We start from the raw sequence: 25,111 nt of genomic DNA, 5'->3' as shown, positions 1-25,111 counted from the left end.
TATATCCCTCTTAAGGTTTAGTCACTTTAAATCTAATTTAGTGATACAAATATTTTCATTACAATTACTGAAGATTTGGCAAAGTCTGTAAAAATGTAATAATTGTAACACCACACAATGAAAAAATACTTTAGAACTAGGTAATGCAGTTTCCCTATGTCTTCATCACAACATAAAAAATGTCTCAGTAACCTCTCAGAGATATAAAATACTAAATTCAATTTATCTTCCAGCTGGATTGATGTTGTGTACAGGAGCATCAGTTTTTTTAAATGGTACAGTGTAGGTACACCAGAGTATAATGTATACTGTGTTCATCTGTCTCTCTGCTGCAGAGGGTTGTCCTCTCTGTTTGGTGCAGCTAATCTATTGTTATTGGTATGTAATGCAAAAATATTATTTTGACTTGCATCTGCTTCTGGGTGATGCTTTTATAAACTCATGTCAGTCGTCTGTGTTCCTGTGGCTATGAATCACTGCCTTCAATCTTTGCTGATAATGAAGAGGAACAGGGATGTCACTCTTTCTCTCCTGCAGTGAATCCCCATTTAACAGACCAGACTGTAGTGAATGACGAGAGTCCGCAAGAATGATCCATTCTGCTGTGTGAATGGAATCTGCATTAGTAAGTATTAATCTCCTGTTGTTTTGCAGTCAGTAAGTGGACAAGAACATGTTGAGTCTTAATAAGAATAATTATTTTGGGACATTTAATTTTCATTCAATGTGTGCAACCTTTTTTTTATGATTTTCTCTCAGCATCTCAGCATTTAATGATGCTCTCAAATACCTCTTTACAGAACTTGGACACCTTACACCCTCTAGTGGGAACCAAATGCAATCATTGAATATTTACATCAATTGTTCCCAAATTTGTATTGGCCTCATTGACACAGAGCTTATCTATCCTAATTGCAGAGACTAATGGCTTATAAATTAGCTTCTAGTTCTGGTTCTGAATAAATAAAACCGAAGGGTCATCCATTTCAAGCATAGTCATTTTTAATGCGTTGTTACAAAGAACTGAAGTGTTGCATACAGCATTATAATCAAGCCTCATCCATCTCCAAATACAGCAAGGCAAGCAAAGCATTTAGTTTGATTAGCATGACAGCAGCGAGCAGAAACCGAAGCGGCAGCATTTAGCTGAATCACATTAATTTGACAGGGCAGTGCAATCGGCTGAAGGCTGTGCAGAGTCTACAAGAAGTTAAAATCGGGCCTCATTCAAGGTCAAAGGTTGCAGTCACTGGTTTTCCATAGCAGTAGTCTTGTCCTTTGAGTCTGGGTAAAGCAGGAAGCCAGAGAAGGTGCTGTCATCCTCACTACTGGAGTAAACTCCGTTCCAGTCTCTCAGCGTCTCCAGCCACACCTGGTCGCCTTCATTCAGCTGCATCAGTGCGAGGTTGGATGCCTGATCGATGTCCTGGCCGTACAGAGAATCCCGAGTTCGCAGCTTCCGTATCCCATTAATCACGAGGGCAGCACGCACGGGCCTGTTGCGCACGGTGATGTGGTAACTGAATAAGTAGACCCCCGGGTAGGTGGCGTTGAACTTGTTGAGTGCTGGGTCCCAGTGCCCCTCCCCGTTATAAAACACCTTATCAAACTTCACGGGCAGGCCGGGCGGAGGGAAGGACCTGCTTGGAAACAAGCCCACACTGAAGGCAGAGCGAATCTGTTCCACACTCTCACCCGGTGGGCCTTTAAGGCCCCGAGGCCCACGCCCACCTTTAGCTCCCCTCTCCCCCCGAAGCCCTGCCATGCCCCTGCCTCCTGGAGGTCCTGGGGGCCCTCTGGCACCAGTATCCCCCTTCCCACCCGGAGGCCCTGGCTCCCCTCTCTCTCCCTTTGCACCATCAGTTCCATTCACTCCTGGGGGGCCCATCTCACCTCCCAGACCAGGGGGCCCGCGCTCACCCACATGACCTTTGTCGCCTGGTAAACACTCGCTTGTAAGTCCATGTTCACCTATCTGACCCTTTGTCCCAGCTACCCCAGGGGGACCCATAGGCCCCTCTCGCCCGGTGTTGCCCTTAGTCCCATTCAGGCCAGGCTCTCCTCTTTCTCCAGGGTCCCCTTTCAGACCACTGAAGCCACGTTCACCTTTCTCTCCTCTGGGGCCCGGATCACCTATAGAAAGTATATATTCACATAGGAAGACATGTTGTGATTAGAATACTTACGTTTCCCAATAGTAATGTACATTTGCACATGTGGGTGCATTTATAGATACTTTAATCTCATCTAATTCAGTATGAATAAAGGAGATGATCTGATACGTAAAAGTTTTTACTGACCTCTCTCTCCTGGTTTTCCCGGGATGCCAGGGGCACCAGGAAGACCCACCGATCCTTGATCACCTTTGTCACCTGTGGTAGTTTTGATAAATAAAGCACAGAAAATGACAACATACTTATACAGGACTTATACAGGATGGCGTTTTGCAAGAAAGGAGAGACGGATAGAGAGAGAGAAACGGAGAGGCAATCAAAAACTCTCCTGCTGTTAAGCCCCGTAGTACCTATGTCGCCATTGAGTCCATTGGCTCCAGGTAGTCCTGCTGGTCCTGGGGGTCCTCTGAGCCCTGTTTCTCCCTTGTCTGCTGGTAACCCTGAAACAAAAAACAGAGAGGAGTATGAAGAAGCACAAAATTTGACCACCAAAAGCTAATTTGTCGGAAAATGATAATCTATCTTACCTAAAGGGCCCCTCTCTCCTGGCGGTCCTGGTGGCCCACTTTCTCCCATGGGCCCTACGGGGCCTCTCTCTGGCGGACAGCACTCACAGACGTTGAAGAAGCATTCATTGTAGTCAAGGGTATAGTTTCCGAGGGTGTTCCCGGGGGGCGCTATGGCATCGGTGGGGAACTCAGTGGAGTAAGTGTCGCTGGAGTAGGTGGTGCTGTCTGCAGCGGACAGGGAGTAAGCGTCCATTGTAACCTCAGTTGTCTCATCCGTCTGCAGGCTGCTAGAAGGAGATGGGGTCGTGGTGGTGGTGCGTCCGAATCCTCCACCCCCACCTCCGCCGCTGCTCCCAGCTCGAGGGGGCTTCTTGGTGGTCTGAGGTTTGGGCCAGTGTGTGGTTCTGGTGCTGGAGGCCTGCGTGGCCATCTGTACCACAAGGAGCGTGGTCAGGAGGACCAGGCGAACGGAAGGCATTCTGAGTGCTTGACGCAATAAGCTGTAAGGGAGAAGAGTGGCAGTTTTGAGGAATAGATAAAACAGGTGCAGCACTTTTTTTGTATTGCATCACAGTGTGTTAACGATGAATATAAAAGCAACAAGTGCATCTTACCTGTTGATGTAAATGGTGTTGACTCTTCACTCCATCCCTTCCATCGACTGATTGATGCAGCCTGCCTCTTTCCTTATATTGGCCCGAGACAGAGAACAAGGGACTGAACACCGGGGTTATTAGGAGGTAGGTGGGCTGGCAGGAACAGATTACATGACTCCTGAGGGATATGAAATAAAGCAGGTTGTATACAAGGCAAGACTTTATTCTTTGTGATGTGGGATATGATTCCAGGGCCTGTGAGTGCACACACTGCTTAAATGGTGTTCACACACATGCTTGCTTTGTACACAAACAGCAGAAATATAAGGTTACACACAAAGACACACATCCGCAGAACATGCGTACATAAGCATAGAGTACACACACACACACACACACACACACACACACACACACACACACACACACATACACACACACACACACACACACATCATTTGTAATGAATAGCACATCATGTGAGAGTTACTGGGTGCAACACCTTGTAGTGATCACACCAATTGGCAGCACCTCAAAGCAGAAAATGGATCACCATGCACCCAGTGGGAGAGGGATCAATGTCCCAAAACAGACGGCGTGGCAACATTGATCCAACCGTTCATCTCCTTGATCAAACCAACCCAAAGAGCCCAGTAAACCCGGTAAACCTCATGGAAACCTGGCCCCACTGAACCAAGCTTTACGCGTCTCAGAATCTGTGCTGGATGTAGTTTCAAACCTCTGACATTAACTCTGAATGATTCCTCATTAGTTGCCAAGGTTCCACACACAATCTTATGTGGAGCCATATGATACTGTACATGAAAAAAATAATAAATGAACTCAAAAGAGAAAAAAGGCAAAGAAGGTCATTACGAACATCGACAATTGTCTAGCTGAGGGTTGAGGATATTTCATGACAAACTGAGTACATACACTGCTTTATTATAGACCTGTGTTGTATAATGTGTGCTCTTAAAATACAAGAAAGAAAATTAAATCATCCAGATTTAATCACCCAAGCATCCTCAAGTATGTCATTGTTACCGCAGTGCCTATTTTAGTGTGTATGTTGGCAAATCATACTGCCACACCCCTATTTCTCTAAAGAAGGAAACAGAAGTACTGAAGCTATTGGGCTCGTTAAAAAAATAAATTGATATTCGAGTTTATGCGGGAAAAAACAATACCAAATCAGATGAAAAACAAGGAAACAGGTGGAGGTGGAGGAGGACAAGGAACACCTGATCTGTCAGCCTGAGAGGAAAGACACCCCGCAATTATTGAACTAACATCCATAAGTGGGGGAAATGAGGGTGAAAGTGATGACATCAGGCAAAGATTTTCTCCCAGAAGTAATTTATTTCATAAATGTATTTGGGTTGCACCGAATAGCTCGAAGGTTCATAACCTTGACATCATTCATTTAAATTCTCAATCTTTTAAATATTGTTGTCTATTAAAGCCTTTTTTAATGCATGTGAGTGTAATATGAGATACATTTAGATGCCTTCATCAGTTGCGCCGTACGCACGGTCTGAGTCAGTGCCCAGTCTAAGCACGGATTTGTGCATACTGTGAAACAGGCCCAATGACAACACCAACTCTGAAATGGGAAAGACTGGTTTCCAACACTATACTTTACTATTACAAAACAAAACTGAAGTTAGATTCACTCATTCCTTTGCTTAAAAAGGTCCAGTGTGTAGGATTTGGCATCATCTATCTGTGAGGTTTCAGATTGCAATCAACGGAAACTCCTCCCGTGGGCCAAGTGAGAACTACGGTTTGATTTATAGTATTATATTCCATTTCTGCAAATAGTTCCCCCTAAATGCTACAATGTACCTTCAATTAAGTGTTAAACGTTTAATAATATTGGTGACTGCATTAATTAGATTCGTGTGTGAGTATGAATTGTGACGTTGATAGGACTGTCAGAGAAATATTACTCCATGAAGCCACCAGGTGGCAGTGTTGGGTCAATGCACTGCTGTCACAACATCTGAACAAAGGCCTCTTCTCGCAATTGTTATTACCCATATTATAATCTAAAGTGTGTTATTGTGTCATACCCTTTTATCTGAATTTAAATTGTGCTGCATATATAGCTGCTTTATTTGTGTGCGTCTACAAATATGGTATGGAGTGTATTCTATTGATTAATGTCCAGTTGACATGAAAAGTCAGCAGGGTCATACAATGTGGAGATGCATTTAGATTTAATATCACTCTGATATCAGATGACATCATCATTTCAATCCGCAATGTCTTATCCATCGTATGATCCTGCAGCTGCGCACTTCTGTCATAATGGATGAGTCAGTGTCAAAAGATCTACTTCCACTAAATACTTTCAAAATAAAGCCCCGATTTAAATAACATCCTTTGTGCAAACCAGTTGGCTTCAGCTTCCGCTTATGTTTTTGCTTTATTAAGACATCCACAGCTGACTACCGGTCTTATTCTCGATTGGTTTGACACAAGCTCGAGAATGGAGACGTGTGTGTGGAGTATGTGCTGTTGAATGCGGAGACAGAACAGGCTATCCGAGGGAAGAGACGGGGTCAGCGGCGGAAAAGGAGGACACCTCCAGTCACATCGTCGAGTCTCGGCCCCGCCGGTGACATGTCTCTTGTTGGGGTGGGTCCAACCCGAAATATCAGTCATCCTACAATGGGCTGCGGGAGATCGGCTCAACTCGGAGAATCCTCTCGCAGCTGTTCAGAGAGCCGAAGATAGGACCGAGACATCGGACCGAGTCAGTGACGGTGGACTGCCCGCGTTTTGTCGTGCGCTTCTCGGCCCGGTGTCTGGCAGTCTGCCGTGCACAGTGCGCGTATGCGGTCGGAGTAGAGACAACAGGCCTCCGTAGAAAACACTTTAGATGTTGAAATTCAGTCTTTGTCAATCGATTTTTCTTCACACCCCTGGCGAACGGATGGAGTGAATTGTGCAAAAAAAAAAAAAAAAAAAAAAAAAAAAAAGGAGAGAGAGACAGATCGCAGTTTGGTTGCGTGTGATGATAGGAGACACAATGACGCTCTTGTCTCTTCTGGGTCGGATCATGCGTTATTTTCTCCTCAGGCCGGAGACGTTGTTCCTGCTGTGCATAAGTCTGGCGCTGTGGAGTTACTTCTTCCACACGGACGAGGTGAAGACCATCGTCAAGTCCAGCCGGGACGCCGTGAAGATGGTGAAGGGGAAAGTGGCGGAGATGATGCAGAACGACCGGCTGGGAGGCCTCAGCGTCCTGGACGCGGAGTTCTCCAAGACCTGGGACTTCAAGAACAACAACGTAGCCGTGTACTCCATACAGGGGAGGCGAGACCACATGGAGGACCGCTTCGAGGTGCTCACCGACATCGCCAACAAGAGCCACCCGTCCATATTCGGGATATTTGACGGCCACGGTGGAGAGGTATGGCTGGGAGGGGAGAGGTTAGACAGGCCGATGTTATCCGCGTGCGTTAGGCTGGACTCATCCAGACCTGCAGCTGCACGCGAGTTAGCGCCACTTTGAATTCAGTGCACAGGTAGAGAGACGGGGAGGTATTGGGAGAAAGCATACAGTAGCTCAATATTTGCTGCTTTTTTTGGGGGGTGCATGCTCAATACAACCTATTGTGAAATGTGTGGAGATGTATCACAACAACACTGTGACATGATATATAATATTCTGAATAAAGTGATATTATAAGAGATAGAAAATAACAGCACCGTGCCAGGTTTCTATGGGAACACAGTTAATTACTGTGCCACATACATATGCCTTGAGCCCCCCTCCCCCCCCCCTCTCCATCATTGTCTTCTTCTGTGTGAACACCTCCTCTGTCCTGCTGCCAATCAGGGAGTTGACTTTGGATGCATCACAAAGACCGTGTGTGTGTGCGCGTGGGGGTTAGCTGTGTGTGTGAGAGTAGTTTTTGTCCATCTTTCCACCACTCCCTGTGTCGTCAAGGGTCAGTGGTTTCTCATGGCTCCCTTCAGACCACATGTCCTATAGCCATCTGTCACACCGCCACCCCCTGTCCCCCAGAGGTTCCAGTGAATGATACTGGCTGAGTTTCTGATATACAGCCCAATATTCCTGTTTCACATCATTTATTGTTTTTTTTTTCACTAACACAACACAGGAACATATTTAGATGGTTTTGTCGAGACAGCAATCCCAAAGATATTCAGTTGACTGTCATTGACGGCTAAGACAACCAGCAAATAGCCTTTTTCAATTTGAGAGGCTGGAAGCAGTGAAGTTTGGGCATTAGCTCTATTCATTAGGTATCTTACATTTTTAGGGGGTTTATTAATCTTAATATAAAAAGTTGAACTCAGGAGTTTTCTAATTTAAACCCAGTTCTAGTTTGAATCATTATTCTAACACACATTCATCAATGTACATCTTCCAAGCTCTGTGTACAAAGTGTTATTTGCAACTAAAAGATGAATGTCAGGGTTGAGCATATAGTTCTTATATCATATCCGCATTAAACGTTCATGAATGAGAATTAAAGCTCCGTCTCTCAAACCAAATGTTCTCCTGCTGGTTTAACGTCGGGTCACACCAGAACATTCATTCCCAGGTCTGATCCGCTGCACATCGGCACTTACAATTTGATTCGAGGAAAAATACTAAAGGGAACTCTCCGTTCTCTTTTTGTAAAAGATTAGTTGCCGCTTGTTTGTGTTCAATCGTAGAGAGAGAGAGACAACAAACAGAGAGTCAAAGGTGTTTACCCATCTGGATCCCTCTCTATTCCTGTCCCCTAAACACATATTTATCTTTCCTGTCCGTCCTGACATCTCTCACTCTTTCTCTCTCATTTTTTCTTCCCTTTTATTTGCTCAAATGTGCATCTCTGTGTATTAATTTGAGTTTGCTCCATTCTTTTATATTTCATCTTTCAGTCACAGTCAAATAGGGTTTGGACTGCAAAATAATGTGTCACTCTGACATGGACCTCAGCTGTTCTAGGGTCATGAGCATCAATACACAGACCTCATCCTGATATATGGAAACACACACTGCTAAAAAGTAAGCACCAACAGTAAAGTAAATGCAGATAGTAAAACGACGGGTCCAAAGTTAAGGGTTGTGTGGAAAAGCTGTGTTTGTCTTCGGGGACTCTCAATGCCGGCGGTGTTGTCGGAAATATCACAACATGTGTGGATATCCTATTTGCTGTGATTTTTTTTTTTTTTTTTTTATTTATTTTTTTTTTTTATGCAGTTTGGCACAACTGTAAAAACAAACACGCACTCGCACAAACATCGGCAATATTAAATGAAGTGAATGCCGCCAAACCAAACAGGCCGGTAGAACCAGGCTGTCTCTGGCAGTGCAGTGTGTTCCCGGCTCTGAAAATATGCAGGACATTTCTCAAACGCCGCTCTGTTTTTATCTCCCTGTATTTTTATGGAGGTAGTGAGTTTCTGGCCCAGAATTATAAAAAGTCAGCACAAAGCTGCTGCTCCCCTTCATGATTTACAGAGACTATACCTGCTGCTGAAGCAGGAACTTTGAAAAGTTTACAACTTTTCAAAGGGCTTTTCGCACTACTTTGCTACATAAAATTGAATTCATGACTCATAGGGCAATAAAGCAGCGATGTCAAGAGATCCACGATACAGATTAATCAACCTCATTAAATCCTCAGACTGTGACATATTTGAGTCATTTATGAAGTCTGTAAATGGAAATTCATTTCGTGGCTCACTGAGTGCCCTTTTCTCGCTCCACTAAATGAATGAGTACATTTGTCCAGCAGCAGGAAGAGACGGTTACACTCTATGATCACTGGGAATACCATAATCACGTCCAGGTGTCGTTTCCTCGCTGTATTCTACTCCCAATGCCGTTTAATTAATGACAAACATTTTCAGTCTAGTGGTTGTGAGTTTTGGTTGCGAATGAATGTTGAAGGTCTGTAGCTGTGCTGTAGAACTGCTTTCACACATCATCAGAACATCAGAAAGACAAACGGTGAAGCGTGCAAGTGGAACTTATTTCCATAAGAGCTGTGAATATGAAATATGTACTCTGTATCTGCCGCAACATTAAGATGGTATGACGGTTTCCTAATAACGATTTGATTCGACAGCATTAGCATAATGGAAATCTTGGCAGAGAAAGAAAAGGAAGAAGACTATGGAGGAGGAGGGTGGCTAGGGGATGAGGAGGTTGTTCAATAATTCAACACAGAGCACCTGCTGTATGAAATGAAAGAAGTACTCATGTAAAGAGTACTGGGTCAAATTACCTGGTAACAATGGGGGGGAAACCTAAATAGTAACATTATTTATTCTATTCTGGGGACCAAACTGAGGATAATTAATCACAAAATGTGATGAACCGTACATGTATAATGCGGTGCAGCCAGTTAAATTAATAAGAAGAACAGATTTTTTTTTTTTGTTTTGTAGAAAATGAAAGCCAAACATAACTTTATTATTATGAATATTGATTAGTGCAGCTTTGAGCTTTACGGGATAAAGTAGCTGAAAACTCCATGTGATGACTGCAGATTAGCCTTAAAATCTTGCAGTAATGTATGAGTTACACAAGCAGTAACCTCTCTTACAGCTGTCTATGTATTACTGACATAAAGTAGATCATTCTGAACCTTTTAAGCTAATTTGAAACAATCAATACCACAACAGCTCTATGCTTCTTCCGCCGTCTTAACCCTCCCCATGTTCTTCTTCCCTCCCCTTCTCCCCCCCCTCTCTCTCCCAGGCTGCGGCTGACTACGTGAAGGCCCACCTGCCAGACTCCCTGAAGCAGCAGCTGCAGAACTTTGAGAGAGAGAAGAGAGAGAGCGCTCTCTCTTACGGCAGCATCCTCGAGCAGCGCATCCTGACTGTGGATCGGGAGATGCTGGACAAGCTCTCTGCCAATCACGATGAAGCAGGTTAGGAGGCGGAGGAGAGTGGTTGGAAGTGAATATTTAGTTGTGTGTGTGTGTGTGTGTGTGTGTGTGGTGGGGGGACAGTTAATGGGTCAACAGAGAGAAGACGGGAAGAAAGCTGTAAGGGCAGTTGCAGTAAAAGAAAAATATACTGGTAATGATATTTGGCTCTGCAGTAGCGCTCCAGCCGCGGCGATTTCCAGCAACATCCAATCCTCCACGAGACATCCAACCATTTTATTATCAAGTCTATGCATCCAACACACAAGCGAAAGCAACTTCAACAACAGCAAGTCCTCCTCGAGAAATCCACATGACAAACAATTCCTTAGTTTAACAGACAATGACAGCTGAATGACTCATAGCACATCCAATAATGTTTGTTTTTACCTCTTGTCCATAAATCCAGTCGCGTCTGTTCTTCCACTCCCACTTAATCCCTTGTTTGAAATCAAGTAATTTCCAGTGTCGGAGGAGTAGTGCGGAAAAAAATCCATCACGTTCAGGTTTTTTTTACTTAATATAGTGGCTATTCCGTTTCTAAAGTCATAGCCCATGCAGCAATAGTTGTTTTAACGCACCTTTGTTGGAGATCCAGGCGCTTTTTGTTTGTTGTTCTAAAATAATAAATAAACTCATATCCTACCAAATGTTGAAGGCCAATAAACAATGTCAGACTCAAATGTGTTTGTGTGAGAGAGGGAAAATAATATATGTATCGAAGATGATACTGATATATTCTTAAACGATGAGAAGAGACGGTGAAAAGACTTTGTTCGGTCTCCACTAAAGCTAGGACTTCCTCTCTCCCCGAGTTTTTTCCTAAACATGTTTAACTTTACCACAACCCCAATTTGCCAATCAAAATCAGTGAATCACGGCTATCAACAAAACATAAAGAGAGGTCTTGAAACAATGATAATTATTCTGTAAATGTAAACACAAACTGCTATTCTGGCTCCTGCATGCTCCACTTGTAGTGCAGGCTGAGTGTTGTATTACTCTGTAGTTGATTCACTCACTCACTCACTCATGTCATTGTAGGTTACTCTACATGTACACTCAGGCTATGGGGATTAGGTGGTCTAATCTTTACAAATCACTGTATTTATTATAGTGCGGCACATCAATGAAAATATAATAGTGGCAGATATGATCATACCAGAGATCTCATGACATTTTCATTCCTGGAGATATATTTACTGACATTTTGGACGTGGCCCAAGACTGTTGTAACACTCCCTGTTATCTTAAATGTCACATAAACCAAACATTACCTTTCATTCTCTTGTTTGCTCTGAACAGCAACCACAAGCAACACATTAGATAATTCATTAAATCTGGCACAAAGAGTTTTTTTCTCTTGCAACACAGGTGCAGTGTGATAGCAAGAGATGTGGAAAACCATTACATCTTCTTATTATGTGATAAACCCCATGCTTCTGTTGCTCCCGCTGTTTCAAATAAACAGGCAACCAGATTTAATTCAGAATTGTTGGAACATTAACTAAAAAACAGCTTTCTGGACTGTTTCCTCTTATTTTTTGTCCTTCTCATCCGATCTCCCCATGCAGGAACCACATGTCTGGTAGCCCTGCTTTCAGACAGAGAACTCACAGTGGCAAACGTTGGAGACTCTCGCGGCGTGTTGTGTGACAAAGACGGAAACGCTGTCGCACTGTCACACGACCACAAGCCGTACCAGCTGAAGGAGCGCAAGAGGATCAAGAGGGCAGGTAGAGAAAACAACCCCGTCAAATATCCCACACACTGAATGTACCTGCACTGCACTCTCACGGGGAGGAATTTAGGGCCCTTTGTTGCCATCTGTTGGTCAATTTAGAAACAGCATTGTGTTTGATAACGCACAGGGTCAGACTTAACTGAAATAGATACCTAGGCTGTGTGATTAAAAGAGTTTCACAGGTGATATTTGTTTATTAAGTTATATCAAATCAACCCAGTATTTAAAACGTCAGCTCTTTCCAGCTCATTTCAGGTTTCTGCCACACTTACTCATTCATTTGATTGAAATACTGTAAGTCCACATTAGCAGATCACCAGACCGTGCTTAAACCTTTTCACTCTTATTTCTTCACTTCCAGGAGGTTTCATCAGTTTTAATGGATCCTGGAGAGTCCAGGGCATCCTGGCTATGTCCCGCTCCCTAGGGGACTACCCACTTAAAAACCTCAACGTAGTCATCCCCGACCCCGATATCATGACCTTTGACATGGACAAGCTGCAGCCAGAGTTCATGATCCTGGCCTCAGACGGCCTGTGGGACGCTTTCAGCAACGAGGAGGCCGTCCGGTTCGTCCGCGAGCGTCTGGACGAGCCTCACTTTGGCGCCAAGAGCATCGTCCTCCAGTCCTTCTACCGCGGCTGCCCCGACAACATCACCGTCATGGTGGTGAAGTTCAAAAGTGGAGCTGGGGGGAGCAGCAAGGCGGGGGAGTAGGTCAGGGTCAAGATCGGGAGCTCACATTGTGATCAATGTTTTCAACGATTCTCCGCATCTTCTGGGTGAAGCAGTGAGCGTGATATCACTGGAGGAAGTATGGACACTGGGAACCAAACATGTGCACACGCATACAGACACACATGCAAAAACGTGTACAACATAATGATGTTTTGTTTTATTTTGTAGGTTTTTGATTGAATTAAGGGCATTTGAACACAATACTCATCTCATAACCATCTGTTCACTTAACGATAAACACTTACTGAGAACAGTGGAGATGCATGAACACACACAGACAGACAGACAGCAGACAGACAGACAGCAGACAGGGGATTTCTCTTAACCAGCACACATTAGACTGTGATTGAATAACTACTGTTTGCTGTACATGCACATACATGGTACAGCTCCACTGGAGGCTTCTTCAAAGAAGGCTTCAACTAGTGCCTACTTAAGAATTACTGCGCAACCACAGGAAGCTACTGCAAATGTATTTGCAATCACACCACCCTGCTTGCTGCATTGTGACGATGCTCTCGATTAATGTATGCGTCTGTCACAGTTTTGACCTGGAAAATGTTGTCAAATACAAAAAAAGACTCCAGTGGATCGATACCTTTATACTTGAAGTGATGCTACACCTAAGATCTAACTCTTGAGTATCAAACACTCACCGCCTGCAGACTTGAGAGGTATAGCTCTTAACCATGGTTTCACCCTCTGGCTGCAGACGGCTTGAAACGGTGTCACATGTGGAAAAGAAGTTGCATAAATATGAATTTAATAAGCAACAGATCTGATTGGCCAGCTGCTCTTTTGGCAGGACTTTGGCCAATCACAGCTCCCACTGCTGCTCTGTGGGTTGGATTTTGTTCAACCTTTAGGTGCTTGCACATCTTTAAATTACCAAGAACTGTCTTTAAGTTCAAACAGACATGGAAATTGTAAATGTTTAAGCAGGAAACTTGAGCAATTGGAATAATAAATAACATTTAAAAGCCTTTTTTTTTTTTTTTTTTTTAAGTAATGTGATTCCATTTAGTAATAACTAATTCATCATTTAAAGATGAAAGTAAACTGAATTAGTAATACAAATTTTTACTTTTGAGTTTTTATGGGATTTTAATGTAAATTTGATTAAACAATTTATACTGGTAATCATTTTTTTAAAGGCTGATCAATTTATTAATTGTTTGTAATTAACAAAGACAAAATCCATCCACGTATGTAAGTATGGATGTAACTGTTTAATGTTAAGGTTGAACCAATGAATGAGCTGAGGGTTGGTCATGCCACTTTTCTCATTGAAGGCAGAAACTACAAAATTGTACTTCCACTTTTCAAGTGCAGACGGTTAGTGATACTCAGAAGAGAGATTCTGGGTGGAGTATTACTTCAACATACAACACATGCACACAGACACACAAACGTTTTTTTTTTTGTTTTTTTTTGAAGGTTGAATTCTTACATATCAGCCAATGTAAACGCTGTATATCCTCAGTAATACAAGAGGGTTTTAATGTACGTAGAACCTGATTTAGTTGCTGACCTCTTGGTAACTGCAGTTTCATGGAGTAAACTGTTCCATCAAAGTTGTTTTACACCATCTGTATATCAGGGCATGTGCTTCCGCTTATCCATGTCATGAACAACGTACATACAATGTTACCGTGGACACTGGTGCCTGCCTTTGACCCCCAGCCCCCTCCTCCAGAAAAGGACTAAAAGGTGACGCATCGTGAACTGTACAACCCGGAATGCAGTAGCTAGTAATATGATATGCTCCACCTGTCAAGAAAGGTGACAGTAAAACTTAATTTGCTGCTGTTTCATGTTCAACTCCCTATTACCACTGTGTTTAAAGACATTTGCATCAATTGAGAGACGCCTTTTTTATTTAACAGTTTACCGAATGCCTTATTTATTGTTGTTTGGGTGTGTCTGTCAGATTGCCAAATCAGCATACTGTATAATATGTTTTGTCCTCTAAATTACCCATCACTTTTTTTTTTTTTTAGAGGCAGTTCACACATGTTGAGCTGATGCTCAATGCAAAAAGAAAAGGCAGTGTAAAAAACCAAATCTGTATGCAAACTATCAGTATTAAACTAAGTCTTTCATCTTGAATGCATTTCCAGTCTTGATTATCTCAAAGGCCTTCTGGCATTACATTACTCACATCAACATGTGCAGCACCCTCACCAGTTCATTGACAGAACAACTCTTTATTTTCAACGGTCTTTTTAAATTAAATTCTCATCAGTTTTTTAAAAGGTTTCATTTTATTTATGTTTCACCACTTTCTCATTCATGTTAGATGAATATGTATTCTGATCAAGCAGCTAAGTTGTAAGTGCCTTGCTCAAGGGCACAACAAAAGAGATAAGTAATGACTAATATGTTTTATCATCTCTCCAGAAATTTCAATCAATTGTGTTCTTTCCACCAACCACCTGTCTCACGAAGCTGCACATTTCGCCAACACATAGGCAAAAAATGAAGTGATGAGATCAGAGTGAAGTTTGGGGGGGGGGGGGGGCGTGACGTCTTCCGCATGTTTCCGGGATGCGTTTGTCTGACCACAAATAGCTTTCCATACAGACCACGACTGAGCGCTGCTGTCTGCAAGGTAACCCAACCCCGCTACAGCCCTCCGGCGGGGCGCAGACAGCTCGGAAGCACTCGATGATGCCAACTTTAGTGACGGTCTTTACCAGGTGGAGATACTCAGAATAGCTCGACATTGACTGATCCAAATGTCAAAGACCCGTGTTGGAACATTCGGGCGTCTCATAAACATAAAGTCAACTGCGTCACACTACTTTACTGGAAACCCCTTGCCTATATTATATAAAGATTTGGCACTTCGTTAGTGACATAGGTGCGCGGACAGCAGAGAAAGACACTTGGCATTGAACAATCTTGGACACACAAGCACGAATTACACAACTCTGCTTTTTAAAGGGGTGTTTGAATTGAAGTCACAATATGGGACAACAAGGCTCCAAGTCCTCCATAGAGGCACGGGTGGTTTTTCAGCGCGTTGGTGCAGTGGACATGTGTGAGAAAACGGATGCATGTTGTTCTCCGGCCTCTGTTGTCCGCATTCAAAAGAAGGTGACAGGCCAGACGGCTTGTCCTCGCTCTTCCCCGCGGCCACTGGAGAAGTCAGCGGCCCATTCTTGGACCCAGAGCCGCAGTGACACCGAGGGACTGGTGTACGTGATGGACAATCCTACCGGTGGCGTGTGGGTGAAGCCGGGAGAGAAATGGACCAGAACTTGATGCAACAGTCAAATCCCCAGGTGGAATTAAGATGGAATTAAGTGAAGCACCCCGTGCTTGGACGCACTCCGTGTGTCCTTAAGCTCTGGAGTCTTTTCAGCAGGATGCTGCTGATTTGGGTTCCTTGGCTGAAGTGCTCTGTGGAGTCGAAGTGGATTTAAATCGTCTCCAGGACATGAGTTGGCTGGACTGATCACTGTAATGTGTTGATTTAGTCTATATGAGACATTATATTCAGTGTCAGATTGCAGTGGAAGATCGTTAGTGGTGATGAAGAGTGTCAGTCATGCGCACTGAGAAAACGTATTTTCTTTGGAAACAGCGTAATTGTTATGTGTCTGTTATAATAATAAATAAAGTCTTTAAAAATGATGTGGAGCGGATCAAATAAAAGAAGGGAGTCCGGGTTAAGTCACTAGAGAGTTGGATATGTTTGGTGAGCATTGTGAGAACAGCTAACATCAACCACTTTGCTGTTTAAATGAACTAGTGGCTCGTAAGCACAGTGCACTTTGGCACAGTTGGCCACCCTTCCAATGACTGACAGAACTTCATTTATTTTTCCTTCCTTTTATATTTGAATATCCTGTTTTTATATACTATATATTGATGGCAGTTTATTATTATATTGATGGACTTGAGGTCAATGACCCACTTTTATACTTAAGACTGGATGTTTGTTCAGTAGGTCTCTCACAGCAGCATAGTCTCCTTTTGTTTGTGAGAAGCTCTGAAACGTTGAGGTTGTTTGGGGACAGTGGGTCTGAGCGATACAAGATCCACTTGACCTTTCACATGTATGTCAAGAGGATGGTTGGACTGTGTGAATGTTTGAAACGTATGTTGAAATGAAGGATTTAACGACTTTAAAAAAACACCATTATTTTCTTTATTTTACAATATAGAGGACTATATTGCTGGTTCAGTTAGAAAACTGCATTTCTTTCTTTAGCAGGTGAAGTCTGGATATTGTTGTTTACCCATTGATTGACATTTACACTGAGGCAACTGGTTTTAAGTGAGATTGCAATGCGTGAACTGTGTCAAAATGTAATTTCGGGCAAATTATTGTATGTGTGCAACAATGTATCCATGGCAGCATGGTCCTATATAAACAAACAAACTAATGACTATCTTTTTCTAATTTAGAAGCGTTTTACTAAAGTGGATTTCATTCATCATTTACAGCAATATACTTTTCCATATGGCTGATTGTCTTTTCAATGTGTGTTTAGTGAACTAGCAGAATGTCTTCAGTAAAATAACAGGATAACCTTTTGTAACCTTTATTCATGACAAGATTAGTGTCACTGCTTAAAACGCGGGTGAACAATATTGTTTTAACAGATGCAATAAGTTTGCAAAACTCTACTCATACAGCGTATATAAACAAGGGATATCCTCTGGGTGGTACACACTTTGCCCCCTGGTGTGGCGCCTTATCTGTGAGCGTGAGTAAGTCAGTCAGCGTGGAGCTAATGGCTCATCTATTAAACTCCGGGCAACGCACAAAGCAAACACTGCGTCAAAAGAGCACTGTACTTGGATTATGTGCCTTTCCCACTTGAGTTGACTGTTTTTATATCTCCACGTCGCCATGGGACTGCAAGGCTCTAAACCAGAGGCCCAAGTTATCCTTCTGGGCCTGGACAACGCTGGAAAATCAACTCTCCTCTACAAACTGAAGCACAATATGTCCGTCAGCACTGTTCCTACGATCGGCTTCAACGTGGAAATGCTCGAGGCGAGGAAGAACAGGAAGAGCATCGCCATAACCCTGTGGGATGTCGGTGGCCAGGGAAAGATGCGCGAGCACTGGCCGAGTTTCCACCAGGACGCGGCGGTCGTCGTGTTTGTTGTGGACAGCTCGGGCAGGGAGCGTCTGGGGGAGGCGCGGAAGGAGCTGGAGAAAACACTGAAGAGCGAGCAGCTGCGGGGCCGTCCGCTGGTTCTTCTCGCCAACAAACAGGACGTGAACGGCGCTCTGACTGTCACTGAAATCAAGGACTCGTTTAACCTGAGGGAGATTTGCTCAGGTCGGGATTGGTTCGTTCAGCCCTGTTCAGCGTCGACGGGATTTGGAGTTGAAGAAGCTTTCAGACAAGTGGTGCAAATGGTCAAATAAAAAAAAATGAAAGAATTAACATTTATTTGTACGAAATTAGATATTTTCAAAACATTGATTATATGACACGTTCATTTTGAAATAAGTGTGTAAATCCAAACCCCTCCTTACCAACAATAAATCATATTTAATGAGATCAGACCTTTTGGTTAAGTCACTTATTTTATGCGCATGCACAGATCCCAGTTGGAACAACAGCATATTGCAAGCTGCTTAAGAGTGAGTGAAAATTTTAGGCTACTTCCTCTGACACTAATGGATACCACAGGAAACATAAGATACCATGGAGTCTATTACCGTGCATTAGAACCACAGTTGAGTGTACTAATAAGCTACTGTAGAAATTATTTTTACCAGTGTGCAGCCTATCTTCAATTATCAAGCAGAATTCTATTATCTCACTGAGCCCTGGGCATTTAGATTAAACTCTTGGGTTCACAAAGTCTTCATTGATACATCATCAATATCAGCGAATAACAAAGACACAGTCTGCATGCATGCAGTTTGAGAAAAACAACACTTTGGCTGGCGTAATAAAGCGTTGATAAATAATTAAAACAAATAAGTTGTTTTTGAATTATCCATTCCAGCCTGTAGTGGTAAATGTTTATAAGCTGTTAATAATTCGTGATGAATTAAAGAGCCAAAAATGAATTTTCACGACATGGCAACCCCAAAGTTATTCTTATTGATGTTTTATTACTGATTACTAAAGCATCATAATACCTGATTTATTAACATTAGCAATACCATTAATAGAGCGTGCCTTTTTGGCGATACAATCTTTAGCCGGTACAGGGCATGGACGCTTCTTGTATAGATCCGCACAGTCAAGGCTGCTGCAGGGGAAATAGTAGGGCGGTTTGTTTGTGTGTATCTGACATGTCCATTATAGTGAATATAATCTCAAAAGTCGAATGGTGAAACCGTTAATTTATCAAACTGACGTCCTTGTCATGCACATAGCTTGTCCCATGTCGGACTCCGGCCGTCTTCTGCTCCCACCGCACACAGTTTCTTCATATGTCGGCAGGCGTTTGCATTCATCGTATGAGGGCAGCTGAGAAGCGGCAGCTGGCTCCATCAAAGTGCTCGGTGTGCTGTTGCTCTCCACGAGCGGCTCCTGGGACGTGGTGACAGTTGGGTGTCCGCTGTGAGGCGGGGTGAGCTGCTGCCTGGATCTGGAACACAACATTCGCTGGACGAAGTATCCCGCAGCGAAGAGAAGCAGCATAATAAGCACCCCAGAAAGTTTCCGGGTGACCATGGCGATGTTGTAGTAAGTGTTGTCCATGAACTGCTTGCAACAGGTGACGGGGTTGGTGCTGTTCCCCTGCGCGCAGCAGACCTGGTCGTCCCGACAAATGTCCTGTCCACATTTTCGGATGGCATGAACGATAGTGCGAACAAGAAAGCAAACGGTGAACACCGACAGCGCTTGGCATTTGTAGAAAAGCATCGTGTTCAAAGGGGAGAAATTATCGAATGAACCTCGATGGTAGTACCGGAGAGACGATTCACTGAATGCTTTGGCTGAAACGCTGACGCAGAGCCATCATCGACGCATCGCTTAGCCAGAGGTCCGAAAAACACTAAATAAAGGTGACGAACAATCTAAAAACTAAATATGTTCAAATGTTCACCCACTGAATAGCTGCCACACATCACCTCAGTATATTTCGGGCTAAGCCCACAGCTGAAAGTCTCTCTGCAACATCTGGATATGCTAATCCGTTTGACAGTAACTCCTAAGTGTACTTTAATGTGCCCCTTATTTATTATGCACTTAGCGGTTTTATCGATGCCGTCCAGCAAATCGTAAACACAGAACGGCTTATTCCTTGGATAGAAGTAAACAGGCGCCCAGGACATCGACCAGTCCGCTTAGAAGCACTGAACAATGAGCCGAAGATTAATCGTGAAGGTGGGAGGGGACATTAGAACAAGAGGACCCTGTTGTTTCAGGACCAGGGACAGCGCTCAACACCCACTGAGGGAAACAATGGAGGGGCGCTGTCCGAGGTGCTGACACAACCACAAATTACATTTGTTAGATGGCAAAAGGACCAAGATTTTCCATATTAAATATTAATACCAGTGTACATTAAGGGGTCAAGTCAGGGCTTTCCTTAAAAGGCTGCAATGGCTTGGTAGACAGCAGTTCAGTCCGATTCTGTAAGCGCAAAGCGCTGACTCGGTCAAACTGATACAGACCTCGGCACAGAAGTGGCACTCAATAGCAAGAAGCAAATAGGCTTTTCCCCCCCAGAAAATGAAATACAAAATGCGAGAGTTAAGTGACCAACAAACCACCATTTTTTTCCCTGGCACAGACAGCATTTTATATTGCTGCATACACCTCACAATGATTCATCAAAAATGTGATACATGACGAGTAGGCTGTGGGTAGTAATGGAGGGAAGTGCCCTCCATTAGCATGTCTGATTTTCTCCTCAGATCAAAATAGCTGGTATCATGTTAGATGAGTCTTTAGAGTGGATGTCAAAAGGTTGCAGTGTGTATTTGTGTGAAAATACACAAAGGACACACAATGCATCCTTTTGACATCAATTTCTGCTGCTTTGGGTCTAATGACTGTAAGTGCTTAAAACCCAATGCTAATTACATTGCTTGCTAAAGGCATATCAAGTTCTCAGCAAAGAACTAAGGATGCTGGATTTGGTAAATATCAGATATCAAATTATTGAGAGAATTGTAACGCTTGTGTTTTGTGCAGAGCAGGTGAAACAAAAACAAGTTGATGTCAAATATTTATTGGGGAAAAACCTGACTTCCTTTCAGGGAAGGTGGCATGTCAAATGATGTGATTAATCTCTGCATTCACAGAGTTTCATCCAATATGTTTTGTCCCTTACAAGGCAACGATAACCGTCTCCACGGTGCTATGCCGAGTCTCAGGTGGTCCTGTTCTTTGGTGTAAGTACCATTTTGGAGTCTGATGGCCTGGTGTCAGTCTTAATGGATGGCAGCAGAGTAACGGGTCCCAGCTGGACACGGCACTCTGTAAAACAAAATCAGTCAAAAATGTTAAAGGGTTTATTTCAGTTATTTGAATAACTGAACGTTAATAAACAGGTCTATACAAGAACAATTCAGGAACTTAACCTTTAAAAAATATATATTGTGCTCACCAACTGTATATAATGTTAGTATTAAACAGTACTGTATTAAACAGCCACTGTAAAACCATTTAGTTTGCATTGAGGACTTGCAGGAAAAAAGGGAATTTTTCATTGTTGGTGGTTAAAAAGTTTGGGCCTTAAAACTTGCTAAAATGTGAGACATGTTCATGAAGTTAATCTAAAATGCATATAAACTGATGTTATGGAAAAAGACAAACCATATGAAAATCAGTGAACGTTCCATCTGTTGCACTCACCTGGTTTGTACTCGGCACTTCTCTTCATCAATCCAGGGGAGGATCGCTGAGGTTTGCCGTATTGACTCTGGAGCTTTCCTGGCCAAAAACGGAAATAAGTGGCAGGGCGTTGTTCAAGTCTGTCCTCCGGTGAGGGCAATGCTTGGGTGCCGATGGTATTTTTAAGGGGTTCTGTGTGCAGAGGCTCCTCACCCCGATGGGAGATATCACAGCTTCTACATGCCTGGTCGTTCCCATCAATTGAGCTCCATCTGAATAAAGGAGGCGATGTTCAAAACTTGGAGAACTCACGTCTGTAAAATTAGCGAGGTCATTCATAGCGCATTTTATTGACAGGGGAACAGTTTGGGATGCCATGGCATTCAAAGAGGTACAAGTTTAATCCATATTTTCTGACAATACGGCAATAGGGAGAATGGACCATGCATCATTAGTATAATACCTGTTTTCAATTAACGAGCAGGCCCTGTTGTGAGAGCTGACAGATAACGCAGCTGGAACAGCCTTCAGGTAGCAGGTAATGTAGACCTGTGGGAGAGACAAGCAAGCGCTTCGTTAAAGGTGCCATGTATATTAAACAGCATAATCTAACTAATGTTAGTTTAACACCGTTCTATTAAAAAAAAAAATAAAATAAATGAAAATTAACGAACCTGACTGCTGGGCTCCTGGTAGAATCTGAAGGCATCAATTTGAAACCTCAGCTTGTGCTCTTCAACTCTTGGCAGGAAACGGGATTTGGAGTTAGTCAGGTAAGCATCAGCAAGACATCTGTTGGGGCAGCAAAAAGTTGAGAATAAGGACAATTTGCACTATAACAATCTTGGTGGTGGGGTTTAAGATTTGGTTGTGGAGCTCACCCGTGATTCTCAATAAAGTCATATCTTAATGTAGCCTCTGCATTAGGTGTAGCTGTGGCAACACAGTTTTCAACATATACTCGCAGGGGAATGTGATTACCGACGACGGCAGAAGCTTCCAAATGAATGGGGTCACCCAGGAAGTAAGAAGAGAATCCCCTCTGAAACTGCCAATCATCTGTGAAGATGAAAAATCCAAACATTCAATAAACTAATTCTGAAATTCGGTTGCACGACAGGCATCAAAGAGATGCATAACATCTTTAAAAATGCCACAGAAAACTATTCGGAAAACTCTTTACAATAGAAAATATGCTCCAATTATATCCTTCTAGTACCAGTCATGAGTAGCAGATTGAAGTTTATACGATCTTCTGCCGAGACCCTGGAGACAGATGGAACCCAGGTGGGTTGCATGGAAATGGGAGCAACAGCATACCTCCTGAAAATAGACAATTAAAGCTACATTTTGAGATCAATTCTTAGCATAGTTTAAATGCCCAAGAAGGCCATATGCAACCATACAAATCCAAACAGCTGGTTCCAACAGTACTACTGTGAATAAATACATTGCTTACTTTTCATAATGACATTGAACTGGAATAGTTGCTGCATCCAGTCTAAGCAGACCATCAGATGAAGGTTCAGGAGAGTAGACCAGAACATTAGAATAGATGATCTTCTCTTCTGTCGACTGAAAGCAACAATGTTAGTCTTTTCAGAACGTATAAATATACACAGCAAAGACGGGCTTTTAATCCTAAAGTCACTGAACACCGACTTTCTACAAGTTCACTTGAAGCTGCATTAGCATAAAAAGTAGGAACACTTACAGAGAGTTCGGCTCCACAATCCCTCAGGGAGGCCTGGATGGTGAATTCCGCCTCGCCCGATGGGACCGCTCCGCATGCACTCCCTTCACTCAATAGGTCCGAGCCCAGGCGCAGATGTCTGACGTCCACCTGGAGGCCCGTATCAAACATGTCAGCCTGCACCACAACCCGCATCGTGTTGGGGTGGCAGTTGACCACGACAGGTCGAGGCCGCGCGCTGGGCCGCGCGCTGAGCCCCGCGCTTTGCTGCCGTTTGCCCGCAGTCAACTGAGGCTGGAAGTAACCGCGAGTCCTGCTCAGGATGTTGGAGTTTCTTCGGACGCTGGAGCCTCCGCTGGACACTAACCGGACTTCTGTTAGTGTGGACACTGAGATGAGGACGATAAGCCACCAACGGGCGACGTTGCAGTCCATTCTTGGCTTCGGGCAGGTTTGGAAGCAGTCGTCTTGCAGTGTGTGGAGCCACTGCTTTAAGTGGCCAATCAACCTCAAACACACCTGGTAGCAGGGTTTGACTGATTACAATCCAGTTTCTTCTGCTTCTTCTTCTTTTGTTTTTAATGGCGGTTGGTGCATTTTAGGTGCATTACCGCCACCCGCTCATCTGGAGTGTGGACTAAGGAAAGTAATTCTCTAATACGAAAACCAAACACAAAATAAAACAAAATAAAATAAATATAATTCTCAAATTCTATTCACTAGTCTTGTTGACTCCAAAAACTCCAAAAGAGGCTTCCAACACTCTTCACCAAAGCTTTCCTTTAATATATCAGTTATATTCTCCTCTCCCAACTCTCTTAGACCACTTTTTAATACTTCTCTCTCTGCCTCGTACCTCTGGCATGACACTAAAACATGGTCCACAGTTTCCTCTTCATCACAAAATTCACACATTCCATTTTTATGTTTTCCAATAATACAGAGGGAACTGTTAAGACCAGTATGTCCATTCCTTAATCTTGTCATTACCCTCTCCTCTTTTCTATTTCGTCCACTAGGCCCTGCACTCCCAACCAGTGGTTTATTTTTAAACAGATATCGTCCTTTGCTCCCTTTATTCCATTCAGTCTGCCATTTCTTTTTGATTTGTCCCTTAATCACCACTTTAGCTTCTGACTTACTTATATTAAATTTAACAATATTTCTCCCACTCTTCAAAGCCTTTTTTGCTGCTTTATCCGCCTTCTCCTTGCCATCGACTCCAACATGGGCAGGGAGCCACACAAATTTAACCGCTATCCGCATTTGATGGATTCTGAATAGTGCTTGTAATATTTCATACAGTAAATCCTCTCTGCATCTGGAGTGGCACAATTTCAAACTCGTCAGTACACAATCCAGTTTCACTGCGCATGTCTGTTAACAATTACTTGAAACGTGTCAACTTCGAAGTGTTAAGTCATTTTTAGTTCGTGTAAGTATTCACAAACATTAGATGACTTCATATGTACGCATTTTGGTAGCATGGTCCTTTGACTAAGCCATACATGCTATAAGCTATTTTGTTCCACTCGGTGGCGCTACAATTGCATATCATTTTATCTCCGTCGACACTTTGTGAATTAATCTAACTTTAAATGGAGTAAATGTGGAGTAATATTTGTGTTTGTAGTTTTGCTTTGTGGTTTGTCCAAATTACATAGAAAAAACTACAAATATGACAATGATATAAATATCATTGTCATATTTAAAGGATTTTAGTTTATTATTATAAAAACATTTGATATATATATATATATATAAAAACTATGTTAAGATTCTACTAAAAAGATGCTGAATTGAGCATCAGCCAGAGATAAGGCAGCAAATTACAGAGCTCTTTGTAGAAAATATGCAAATACAACATGCTTTATAGGTAAGAGCATTAATAATACAGCTGTTTACACAGCATTTCAGTGTTTTTGTTTTACCACCTTTTAGTTATGGTATAAGTGCAGGAAATGGTCTCCCCCACGAA

At 42.9% G+C, this 25,111-nt stretch overlaps 4 protein-coding genes across 4 annotated transcripts; 2 read left to right on the top strand and 2 right to left on the bottom strand.

Moving 5' to 3' along the window:
- Window positions 1–1,036: 1,036 nt before the first annotated feature.
- Window positions 1,037–3,344, bottom strand: otol1a (otolin 1a). The gene is made up of 5 exons (XM_031854737.1): window positions 3,298–3,344; window positions 2,702–3,183; window positions 2,525–2,614; window positions 2,301–2,372; window positions 1,037–2,133 (listed from the first exon to the last, which is right to left on the bottom strand). The coding sequence occupies exons 2-5, from the start codon at window positions 3,159–3,161 to the stop codon at window positions 1,247–1,249; spliced, it is 1,509 nt and encodes a 502-aa protein (XP_031710597.1). The 5' UTR covers window positions 3,162–3,183; window positions 3,298–3,344; the 3' UTR covers window positions 1,037–1,246.
- Window positions 3,345–5,648: 2,304 nt separating this feature from the next.
- On the top strand, window positions 5,649–14,778 carry ppm1la (protein phosphatase, Mg2+/Mn2+ dependent, 1La). The gene is made up of 4 exons (XM_031854730.1): window positions 5,649–6,700; window positions 10,016–10,190; window positions 11,762–11,923; window positions 12,293–14,778. The coding sequence occupies exons 1-4, from the start codon at window positions 6,302–6,304 to the stop codon at window positions 12,646–12,648; spliced, it is 1,092 nt and encodes a 363-aa protein (XP_031710590.1). The 5' UTR covers window positions 5,649–6,301; the 3' UTR covers window positions 12,649–14,778.
- Window positions 14,779–15,226: 448 nt separating this feature from the next.
- arl14 (ADP-ribosylation factor-like 14) lies at window positions 15,227–18,200 on the top strand. Its single transcript, XM_031855043.1, has one exon. It carries the CDS (start codon window positions 17,534–17,536, stop codon window positions 18,059–18,061), a length of 528 nt encoding a protein of 175 aa, XP_031710903.1. The 5' UTR covers window positions 15,227–17,533; the 3' UTR covers window positions 18,062–18,200.
- Window positions 18,201–20,819: 2,619 nt separating this feature from the next.
- Window positions 20,820–23,673, bottom strand: zp3b (zona pellucida glycoprotein 3b). The gene is made up of 8 exons (XM_031855137.1): window positions 23,155–23,673; window positions 22,900–23,015; window positions 22,660–22,763; window positions 22,322–22,499; window positions 22,115–22,232; window positions 21,904–21,989; window positions 21,462–21,712; window positions 20,820–21,083 (listed from the first exon to the last, which is right to left on the bottom strand). Exons 1-8 carry the CDS (start codon window positions 23,566–23,568, stop codon window positions 20,977–20,979), a joined length of 1,374 nt encoding a protein of 457 aa, XP_031710997.1. The 5' UTR covers window positions 23,569–23,673; the 3' UTR covers window positions 20,820–20,976.
- Between the last annotated feature and the right edge of the window lie 1,438 nt (window positions 23,674–25,111).

This window comes from Anarrhichthys ocellatus, unplaced genomic scaffold, assembly GCF_004355925.1.
Source record: "Anarrhichthys ocellatus isolate YVR2014 unplaced genomic scaffold, GSC_Weel_1.0 scaffold15, whole genome shotgun sequence".
In the NCBI taxonomy this organism is placed as follows: domain Eukaryota; kingdom Metazoa; phylum Chordata; class Actinopteri; order Perciformes; family Anarhichadidae; genus Anarrhichthys; species Anarrhichthys ocellatus.
This window is presented reverse-complemented; position numbering and strand designations above follow the sequence as displayed.

Coding starts and splice junctions, on each gene's coding strand:
- arl14 (XM_031855043.1), top strand. CDS start 17,534: ATGGGACTGCAAGGCTCTAAACCAGAGGCCCAAGTTATCCTTCTGGGC.
- otol1a (XM_031854737.1), bottom strand. CDS start 3,161: ATGCCTTCCGTTCGCCTGGTCCTCCTGACCACGCTCCTTGTGGTACAG. Junction 2,615..2,701: donor AGGAGAGAGGGGCCCTTTAG/GTAAGATAGATT, acceptor TTTTTGTTTCAG/GGTTACCAGCAGACAAGGGA. Junction 2,373..2,524: donor TGGACTCAATGGCGACATAG/GTACTACGGGGC, acceptor AAACTACCACAG/GTGACAAAGGTGATCAAGGA.
- zp3b (XM_031855137.1), bottom strand. CDS start 23,568: ATGGACTGCAACGTCGCCCGTTGGTGGCTTATCGTCCTCATCTCAGTG. Junction 22,764..22,899: donor GTTCAATGTCATTATGAAAA/GTAAGCAATGTA, acceptor GTCTATTTTCAG/GAGGTATGCTGTTGCTCCCA. Junction 21,990..22,114: donor ACCAGGAGCCCAGCAGTCAG/GTTCGTTAATTT, acceptor TCTCTCCCACAG/GTCTACATTACCTGCTACCT.
- ppm1la (XM_031854730.1), top strand. CDS start 6,302: ATGATAGGAGACACAATGACGCTCTTGTCTCTTCTGGGTCGGATCATG. Junction 10,191..11,761: donor TGCCAATCACGATGAAGCAG/GTTAGGAGGCGG, acceptor CTCCCCATGCAG/GAACCACATGTCTGGTAGCC. Junction 11,924..12,292: donor CAAGAGGATCAAGAGGGCAG/GTAGAGAAAACA, acceptor CTTCACTTCCAG/GAGGTTTCATCAGTTTTAAT.